The following is a 10902-nucleotide window of genomic DNA, read 5'->3' as shown; positions in this document are numbered from 1 at the left end:
CCTCCTGAGTCGCTGGGATTACAGGCACGCGCCACCATGCCCAGCTAATTTTTTGTATTTTTAGTAGAGACGGGGTTTCACCATGTTGACCAGGATGGTCTCGATCTCTTGACCTCGTGATCCACCCGCCTCGGCCTCCCAAAGTGCTGGGATTACAGGCTTGAGCCACCGCGCCCGGCCTATAATAGGAATTTTCTAACATTAGCCCAGACAATGAATCTCACTTAGAATGCAAGTCCTTGATGGGTGGACACCAAATATTTTTGTTCTGCCTAACATGGTGGTAGGGAAGTAGAGGAAATAAGGTTCTTAAACAATTTCTCTGAAATCAAGTAAATAAAGAACTACTTAAGATCGTCCAGACAATTCAATTTAATAGAACCAATAGTTAGGCTTTAATCAACCATTTTCATTCAAACTATTATTAAAAATAATTTTAATTGAACAAGAAAAACATGTAATACCTAATATGCTCCACTTTTACATTAAAAAAAAAAAAATCACTCTTATTGCCCAGGCTACAGCGCAGTGGAGCAATCTTGGCTCACTACAACCTCCACCTTCTGGGTTCAAGTGATTTTCCTGCCTCAACCTCCTGAGTAGCTGGGATTACAGGCATGTGCCACCACACCCAGCTAATTTTATATTTTTAGTAGATACAGGGTTTCTTCATGTTGGTCAGGCTAGTCTTGAACTCTCGACCTCAGGTGATCTGCCTGCCTCGGCTTCCCAAAGTGCTGGGAGAAAATTCCCAAATTTTTCTTTTTCTTTTTTTTTGAGACAGAGTCTCACTCTGTAACCCACGCTGGAGTGCAGTGATACAATCTTGGCTCACTACAATCTCTGCCTTCCGGGTTCAAGTGATTCTCCTGACTCAGCCTCCCAAGTAGCTGGGATTATAGGCGCCCACCATCACACCTAGCTAATTTTTGTATTTTTAATAGACATAGGGTTTCACCTTGTTGGCCAGGCTAGTTTCGTACTACTAACCTCAGCCACTGCACCTGGCCTATTCTTTAGGTTTTAAGTGAAAGATGATGAAAAGAAACAAAAAAAGAAAAAAAAAAAAGTGATAGATAATGGTAGAAAAATGGTCTAAATAAAAAATTATAGGTTGAGCATGGTGGCTCATGCCTACAATCCCAGCACATTGGGAGACCGTGGCAGGCGGATCACCCAAGGTCAGGAGTTCATGAACAGCCTGGCCAACGTAGCAAAACCCCGTCTCTCCTAAAAATACAATAAAATTAGCAGGGCGTGGGTAACATGTGCTTGTAGTCCCAGCTACTTGGGAGGCTGAGGCAGGAGCATTGCCTGAACCCAGGAGGCAGAGGTTGAAGTGAGCCAAGACTGTGCCACTGCACACCAGCCTGGGCAACAGAGTGAGACTCGATCTCCACCTGGGTGGTGGGGGGGGCGGATTACTTTTTAGCATTATAGGCATAGGTAAGGTAGACATTCAAAATGCTATTAAAAAATGTATGAAATGTTGCACATTTTTTCATTAAAAAAAGGGAAAAATCCTGAGAATATTGATTTCTAACCTTGTCTTTTAGTCAAAAAATGTAAAGTGTTGAATGTAAAATTCTCTATTTGGAAATAACATACTTCCCTAATCTTTTGTTCCTGCAGAAGGAAATGTTTTCCCAGAAATTGCCTTAATTCAAATTCTGGTTATTAGTAAACCAGTCAACATCAATATTAAGCAGTTTGTCTATGTTAACTTTCATACTTAATACCACGCAGTTATTACAAATTGTGAATCTTGAAAGGGAGTATTAGGAAAGGTTTAGTAAATTGTAGAAAAACAGAACCCTGAACCAAAAAAATATTAAAACATTGTTTTTATGAAGCTCAAAGCAGTCTGCACAGTAAATACCCAACAACTGCCTAAGAAATTGTCAACTTATTTATTTATTTTTTATTTTTTGAGTTGGAGTCTCGTTCTGTAGCCCAGGCTGGAGTGCAGTGGCACAATCTTGGTTCACTGCAACCTCTGCCTCCCACGTCCTGGTTCAAGCAGGAACTTTTTTTTGTCAACTTTTAAAAGACACACTAAATCACAATAAAACACCCCTAGCTGTCACCTTGCAGTGTCAACAGGTTACTTTAACAGATAAGTCAGAAAAGATGAAATTAACTATGTAGTGTAAGTATGCTGCTTTACACTAAATTATCAATCCCATTAGAGTACTGTAATTATCACTAACCAAACTGTAAGAGATTAATCACTTAGTATTAAGGTATAATTGAGGACAATTTAAAACATGGCTTAAAGTCTACTATTTCAAAAATAAAAATTCAGAAGCCACCTTCCAGATATATGTATGTACATACATTGATAAATATAAACATTATATATAATGATGTACCTAATATATTACCATATATAATAGTGAAAACTCTATAATAAGAGAACTAAAGTACAAAAAAGAAAATCCCATGGTGTTAATCCTGAGTTCCTTCTTTAAGCAATCATTGTTTTTTTTTTTTTTTTTTTTTTAGACGGAGTTTCGCTCTTGTTGCCCAGGCTGGAGTGCAGTGGCGCGATCTCGGCTCACTGCAACCTCCGCCTCCTGGGTTCAGGCAATTCTCCTACCTCAGCCTCCTGAGTAGCTGGGATTACGGGCATGCGCCACCATGCCCAGCTGATTTTTTGTATTTTTAGTAGAGACGGGTTTCACTATGTTGACCAGGATGGTCTCGATCTCTTGACCTCGTGATCCACCCGCCTGGGCCTTCCAAAGTGCTGGGATTACAGGCGTGAGCCACCGCGCCCGGCCAGCAATCATTGTTTTTTTTTTGGAGACAGAGTCTTGCTCTATCCCCCAGACTAGAATGCACTGGTGGGATCTTGACTCACTGCAACCTCCAGCTCCTGGGTTCAAGCAATTCTCCTGCCTCAGCCTCCTGGGATTACAGGTGCATGCCACAACACATGGCTAATTTTTTTTGCATTTTTACTAGAGACAGGGTTTCGCTATGTTGACCAGGCTGGTCTTGAACTCTTGATCTCAGATGATCCACCTGCCTTGGCCTCTCAAAGTGCTGGGATTATAGGCATGAGCCAATGTGCCTGGATAAGCAATTGTTCTTACCAAAGCCTTTGGATGAACAGAAAATTCAGTGATATGCCTGCAATATTCATTCTACCCACTCTACTCCCCAGTAGACCACCTAAAAGGATGACAGCGTACAAGGCAACCCAACTAATATATCAGGGTTTTACCATGTTGCCCAGGCTGGTCTTGAACTCCTGGTTCAAGCGATCATCCTTGGCCTCCTAAAGTGCTAAGATTATGCACATGAGCCACCATATGCAGCCCAGCTTCCTTTTCAAAATTCAATGGTATGTCCATAAACTGGCTGTTTTAACATCTAAATATACATCAGGCTGGGCATGGTGGCTCACGCCTGGAATAATCCAAACAATTCGGGAGGCAAAGGTGGGCGGACCACTTGAGTTCAGGAGTTCGAGACCAGCTTGGCCAACATGGTGAAACGCCCTCTCAACTAAAAATACAAAAATTAGCCAAGTGTGGTGGCAAGCACCTTTAATCCCAGCTACTGGGGAGGCTGAGGCAGGAGAATTGCTTGAACCTGGGAGTTGGAGGTTGCAATGTGGCAAGTTTGCACCACTGCACTCCAGCCTGGGTGACGGAGTGAGACTTGATCTCAGAAAAACAATAAAATAAACTGTAGATCACTTTTATTTTCCACTGTTGTACAATTTTACATGTATGAATATTCTGTGGTATGGTTAAACAATCCTCCTTTGACAGATATGCATTTTATTTTTCCAGTGTTTTATTTTACAAACAAAATGAGAATGCTTATTCCTTACTGTGTCTCTTAGCACACACGGTCTAATATATTTCAAGGATTAATAAGTAAACACTTTTATTCAAGGTAAATGGTTAATTCATGTTTACACTATTCTATTTATGGCAAATGATAATGGTTCATCTGCTACGGTGGTAAAACCTCCTCTTTAAAAGCCTGAGAAAAGTTTGTTTTAAGTTGATCTAAAGAAAAATTCTAAGTTGAAAAAAAAATATAAAGGAAATTTTAAGTAAACAGTGGCATAAGTGGTATATAAATGTTCTTCCTTACAAATGCCAAGGTTCTGCAGTCTGACAAAAAATTTCCACCAAGAAAATTTCCTTCAGTTTTCAATAGTGAAAAGTGTTTGACTTATTTAATCAAATTAATAAAATCTCATTATCATATGAGTTGTGTTTTAGATTTAGGTACATCCCAAAATAATACAGACAATAGGACTTAAAGCTTACTGCCATGTAAATGTTCCATGTCTGCAACTTTAGCTGGGTGTCAGCTTTAAGCAAACGAGAGGAACAGGAACACATGAACATTTATGTAGTCTAACCCTGTCATTCCAGGACCTTAATACAAAAGATTTAAGATTCTTTTTGACTTAACGACTTAGCATCTATCAATTGATGGATCACAGCTTTCTACATGAGTCAGGCAAAACACCAGGTAGTAGGATTCGTTTTGGAAAAATTCTGCCTAGCATTGTAGATGTCGTATATGAGAACAAAGAAAGCCACGTTTCCAGATGCATTTATGCTACAGCATTTGTACCCTACTGAAGGAGATCCCTACAGAGAGATCTGCAGTTGCCAATATGAATGCATAGAATAATGCAATTCATAAGTGACTTAAAGTATGAGTTACATGATTGCTTTTTAAGTCAAATATCTGGAGCATGGAATATATTTCTACCTAGAAATTAACTTTCTATTAAGTCCATAATATGAGAGCAAGAGTGCTGGTGAGTACCAAAATCTCAGTCCTCCAAAACAGTAGGACAGGGAGAATACATCTGCTGAGATGAAACAGATGAAAATCTCTTCCATGATAGTTCAGTCTTGTTTCAACTTTCACTCCAACCGTTCAGCTACACCTGGAAGACCATCTTCCTATAATGCAAACCTCAAAGACCATCTTTCTTTTTTTTTGGGACGGAGTTTCGCTCTTGTTACCCAGGCTGGAGAGCAATGGCGCGATCTCGGCTCACCGCAACCTCCGCCTCCTGGGTTCAGGCAATTCTCCTGCCTCAGCCTCCTGAGTAGCTGGGATTACAGGCACGCACCACCATGCCCAGCTAATTTTTTGTAGCTTTAGTAGAGACGGGGTTTCACCATGTTGACCAGGATGGTCTCGATCTCTTGACCTTGTGATCCACCCGCCTCGGCCTCCCAAAGTGCTGGGATTACAGGCTTGAGCCACCGCGCCCGGCAAAGACCATCTTTCTATAATGCAAACCTGATGAGAGCTGCTGAAAACTGTACAGTGGCTCAACATCACCTTTAAAGGTAAGTAACTCTGTGATACGTTACTCTTTATCTTCTAGTCCATGATTTTCTCTCCATCCTCATCTCCCACCACCACCTTCCAGCTACACTATACCCAGATACACCAAACTTCTTGAGGTCCCCTGAGTAAGCAATGCTTTCTTTCACTGCTAACATTGTTTCCATACCCTTGGGACACCAATCCCTTGCCCCTCTTCATTTGGTTAACTCCTATGTATCCTTTAGGCCTCCAAACCTGGATTAGTTTTCCTGTAGTGTCTTGATCTCTCCTAACATGTCAGATACTACGTTGCTAAAACTGCCTGGTTATTGTTTCCCCCATTTATATGTCAGCCCCTTAGAAGAACATTTTTTTTTTTTTTTTTTGGAGACAGTTTTTGTCAGGGAAGTGAAAAGGAAATTACACTTTACGACTTCCAATTCTTTTTTTTTTTTTGGAGACAGAGTCTTGCTCTGTGGCCCAGGATGGAATGCGATGGCACGATCTCGGGTCACTGCAACCTCCACCTCCCGGCTTCAAGCGATTCTCCTGTCTCAGCCTCCAAGTAGCTAGGAGTATAGGTGCAGCCATCATGCCCTGCTAATTTTTATATTTTTGTAGAAACAAGGTTTCACCATGTTCACCAGGCTGGTCTCGAATTCCTGACCTCAGGTGATCCGTCCTCCTCAGCCTCCCAAAGTGCTGGGATTACAGGCATGAGCCAGAAAACCAATTTTCTAGTTATGTGCCCACGAACATTAAAAAAATCTGTTAAGTGAATGCATCACTTAATGATTTTGTGACGAGGCCAGACCTCACCTATCAATATTAATCATGAATTTCTTATAATCATGAATAAGTTACAAATTAGATAAACATAAGGCAAATAATCAGCCTTTCCAGCTTGCTTTCTTCTTTGTTTTTGTTTTTACATATTCAGATTGGGTCTCACTCTGTTGCCCAGGCTGAGTACAGTGGTAAAATCACAGCTCACTGTAACCTCAAAATCCTACTCTCAAGTGATCCTCCCACCTCAGCCTCCTGAGCAGCCCATAATGCTGACTAATTTATTTTTATTTTTAGTAGAAATAGGGTCTCTATGTTGCCCAGGCTGGTCTTGAAATTCTGGCCTCAAGTGATCCTCCCACCTAAGCCTCCCAAAGTGCTGGCGCTGGGATCCAGCTTCTTAATGTCTTTCTATCTCCTCTTATAAAAGTTTTGGGCTTGGGGGCACACAAACCTATAAATCTCTTTCACTCTTTGAATTATCAGATCAAAATTAATTGGGTTTAGGCACTGGCCTCAGGACAGACTTTAAGATAGATAGGATATTCTCAGCAGCAATAGTAAACATCTTTGTTACACTTGACGTTTTCCTTTAATTTCTCTCATCCCCCCAAAAAGGTAAAAATTCTATTATAAATACAACATTTCAATGAAAATCATTATATGCAACCACAATCATTACCCAGAGATCTACAGAATACACAGTGAATCTATATTCTTTATCTAAAATGATCAGAGTTACAATTTTATTTGAAGAAATTTGCATGTCTTGTGTACACTTGTTTTAAAAAAAGACAAAAGAGAAATGAAAATAAACAAGGCAATGTATTTGGTATGTAAAAATAGGACATTATTACTTCTCTTACTTAGAAAAAGAACTGTATCTCATACATGTACTTTATTCAACCTTGGATTTCACAGTAATAGAGACAAAAATACTGTAAAATGTTTCTGAGTTTTGTCATGTAATATTGAAAAAATAATTTTTTTGAGACAGAGTTTCCCTCTGTTGCCCAGGCTGGGGTGTAATGGTGTGATCCCGGCTCACTGCAACCTCCGCCTCCCAGGCTCAAGTGACTTTCATGCCTCCGCCTCCCAAGTAGCTGGGAGGCACGCGCCACCACACTAGGCTAAATTTTTGTATTTTCACTAGAGATGGGTCGCACCATGTTGGCCACTCTGGTCTAGAATTTCTGGCCTCAAGTGATCAGCCAATGTCAGCCTCCCAAAGTGGGGGGATTATAGGTGTGAGCCACTGTACCTGGCTGTGATAGATAGTATTTTTAAAGTTATAGCTCCAAACCCTTAAAAAGCACTAAAATAGATTCTGAAAGTGATACATTAACAGAACGTATTTTCCTGAATCATTGTCTTCTCAGAATATTCTAGGGTTTTTATGAAATACAGTTGGGAATGAGACAGACATGTGGGGCGCGGAGTTTTGAGCTCTGAATGTGTTAAAATTAAACTAAGGCCACTTTCTGTGGGTATACATTCTAAGGGAAATTGGATTATTCTGTGATTCTGTTAGGAAAAAAGAAATACATCTTAAGTCGTGACAACTGGAAAAGAATAGATTTTACTCTCTCTGTGAAGGTGAAAATGAATTCTCTATATGCTAAGCCTTGAAAGGAGAGTAGAGATGTAATAACATTATTAGTTTTTACTGGCTTCTTCTAACAGAGGCTATACAGTTTAACAGAGACCATGAAGGTTTCAACTAAAAAGTATATTCAAGTCTTAATACAAAATATACCAATGTTTCTTTATCAGTAAAAATAATTACTAAAAATATGTACTGCACAGGGTCACTGTAAAGATAAAATAATCTAACGAAATGGGCTTTATGAACAGTCATTATATCTTTACATGCATATTTTCTTGGTACATAATTTGTAAGTCTGAAGTATGTTTGTTCTCCAGCTAAAGAAGAATTTAAATGGAATAATTTCATCCAGTTAATCAAATAGAAAAGAGCTCCAGTCAATTGAAACTCAGTTATCCTCTAACTGAAATTAAATTTTCATAGTAAATTAATTGGTACTTTTTTTTTTTTTTTAAGAGAGGGTCTTGCTCTGTCACCCAGGCTGGAGTGCAGTGGCTCAATCTCCGCTTGTTGCAAACTCCACCTCCCGGGTTCAAGCAATTCTCCTGCCTCAACCTCCTGAGTAGGTAGGATTACAGATGCCTGACACTGCACCCAGCTAATTTTTCTATTTTTAGTAGAGACGGACTTTCACCATATTGGCCAGGCTGGTCTCAAGCTTCTGACCTGGTGATCTACCCACCTCAGCCTCTGGGATTATAGGCATGAGCCACTGTGTCCGGCCATAATTGGTACATTTTTATGCAGAAGATCCCTAACTCAAAAAATTATACAGTGTGTTATGTGAACAGAAAATAGATTAAGCTAAGAAAAGCAAATATACTAAAGAGGCACTATAGGTGTCCAAATTTCTTACAATAAGAATCTTCTATAATTATCTTAAAATTCAATATGCTATAACTCCATTTTTGCAGGATCTAATAGAAATTATAGCATAAAGACATATACAGCTTAAAGAAGGGTATTATTATTTACTGGTTCTATTTTCACTTTACAACACTATATATTTGTGATACTGTTTTTAATCAAGGCTAAACTTGTAACACTCCAAATCATTAGACAATTTTTCATCTAAAAGACAAAACATATCTGGGTAAAAAAACCATTCAAGGTTTTATAAATTTTCAATTTTAGTTATAAGCTAACAGAGTCATCTCAAAACACAGAAATACAAGGTACAGAAATACATGGCAAGATTCCCCTTAAAAGACATGATGATAGCTTCAAAGTTCGGTATATATTACACTAATTAATTTAATGATAACTATGTTTATTTTACAAGAATAAGTGGCACAGATGGCCAGGGCAGGGAATAAGATGTTTTAGTAGGTATTTCTCAAGGAGGCATTACCTCAATGAGACAATCAGATGTTCAGTTCAATTATGATACCACGCTATTGTTATATTATTACACTGGCTTCCTTGGTTACCAGTGAGAAAGATTCTGGGGAGGCGGGGAGGTCACAAGATAGGAGGGGACCAAATACAACACTGTTCTCTTCTCTACAACAGAAAAAATACCATACTATCAAAGAAAATACACCTTTACATATTCCTTTACTAGTAACAGAGTTGTATGACTCTACAACTTTTTATCTCTACCAACTGGCTCCTTTTAAACTTTTCTCCAATTTATGATTCTCAGTGCCTGGCAATGAGCCATCCCCACTGTATAATTCACCCATGTAAACAATAACCACTTGTATGCCCAAAGCTATTAAAATATATACATATAGAACATTATAATAAGTAAATGAATAAAGTGATAATGACAACACATTAAGCCAACAAGTCAGGATTATCTCATAAGGTGATTTTTCCCTCAAAGGTAAAGACTGATAAGAACTATTCTTCCAGTGATCAATTCTCTATGATCTTTTGACCTGTACTACTTCTTAAGTCAAAGGTTCTTAAAAACTGAGAAAAAGCAAAGTAAATAGAGCACAAACACGATAAAGGACATTAATTAGCCCAAAAAGTAATTAACAAAGGAGTAAACTTCCATTAACAGTATAAATGCTTTAAAATCTAGAATTAGGCCAACTTTGAGGAGTAAACTGACAATCACTGAACAGACTTTGCCAAGGGATAGGAAAAGTTTTCCTAGTTATTTAAAAAGAGTTTTTGATAGAATTCATCCTTTGAATCTACTAAGGTGTAAACAAACTAAAAATAACAATTCAATTTTCCATAAAGATAAACATTAAGACTTATGTGACGTCTATCAAATACTGAATTGTTTGACTTCCAAAATAAAACAGAAGTAATCCATAAACCCAACAATTATACTTCTAAGATTCTACCTGCAGAGATTTCTACAAGCCCCCAAAGATGTATGTATCAGGTTATTATGAACTGAAAATAACCTAAAATCCACTAATAAATAGTTAAGTAACATATAGCATCTTAATACAATGGTTAATTTGAAGTATTTAGAACAATGTCAGTGATATGTATTTAGTGACGTTGAAAGATGTCTCTTGACATCAACATTGCGTGAGAAACTGGCATCTATTTGTCTAATAGGTACAGTGGGACAGCATTTAAGAAAAACTTCACACCTATATCTACAAGATCATACAGGGAGATATAGAATAAATAATTGTGAATAAATGTTTCTAGGTGTAGAATTTGGGTGGATACTTTTTCCTTGTATTTTATATCTTGCTTGTGTATGACGGTGTGTGTTTTTAAAAAGCATGTATCACTGAAAAACAAAAGCACACATGGAGTTATTTAAGAAACATTGTTAGAGGCAAACTCAAGAGAAATGAACATAGTATAGTACCTTAAACGGTTGGTGTAGGTATCAACACAGGTCTTCATTTTGGCTAATAATGTACCAACAGAAGTTTGACATTCTGACTGTTCTTCTTCCTCTTCACCATTCTCTGTAGAAAGGGGCAACAATAGGGGTACCATGGCAGTACAAGAAGCAATGGCCCGGAGCAATTCCAGCAGCGCCCGATAGAGTGGCACATGTCTTGCCATGTCCAGAACTATAAGGAGGAGAGGAAGAAGCAGAAAATGAGAAAATGTGCAATATAAAAGTAGGTCCACAGCAATGTAGCTTTTACCTAGATCTTATGATTACAGCTGACCTGGTCGGGCATAGTGGCTCATGCCTGTAATTCCAGTACTCTGGGAGGCCAAGGCAGGCGGATCATCTGAGGTCAGGAGTTTAAGACCAG

General features: G+C 38.6%; 1 protein-coding gene across 1 annotated transcript in view; it reads right to left on the bottom strand.

Moving 5' to 3' along the window:
* Positions 1 to 10902, bottom strand: part of BIRC6 (baculoviral IAP repeat containing 6) — a 262197-nt gene that overhangs the window by 35738 nt on the left and 215557 nt on the right. The window contains exon 66 of the mRNA XM_037740766.1: positions 10500 to 10710. Within this exon, the coding sequence (XP_037596694.1) occupies positions 10500 to 10710 (211 nt within the window). The remainder of the gene's footprint in view (positions 1 to 10499; positions 10711 to 10902) is intronic.

The sequence above is a fragment of the Cebus imitator genome, unplaced genomic scaffold, assembly GCF_001604975.1.
Source record: "Cebus imitator isolate Cc_AM_T3 unplaced genomic scaffold, Cebus_imitator-1.0 Scaffold88, whole genome shotgun sequence".
Taxonomy (NCBI): domain Eukaryota; kingdom Metazoa; phylum Chordata; class Mammalia; order Primates; family Cebidae; genus Cebus; species Cebus imitator.
Note: the sequence above shows the minus strand (reverse complement) of the source record. Positions and strands in the feature narration are given on the sequence as shown.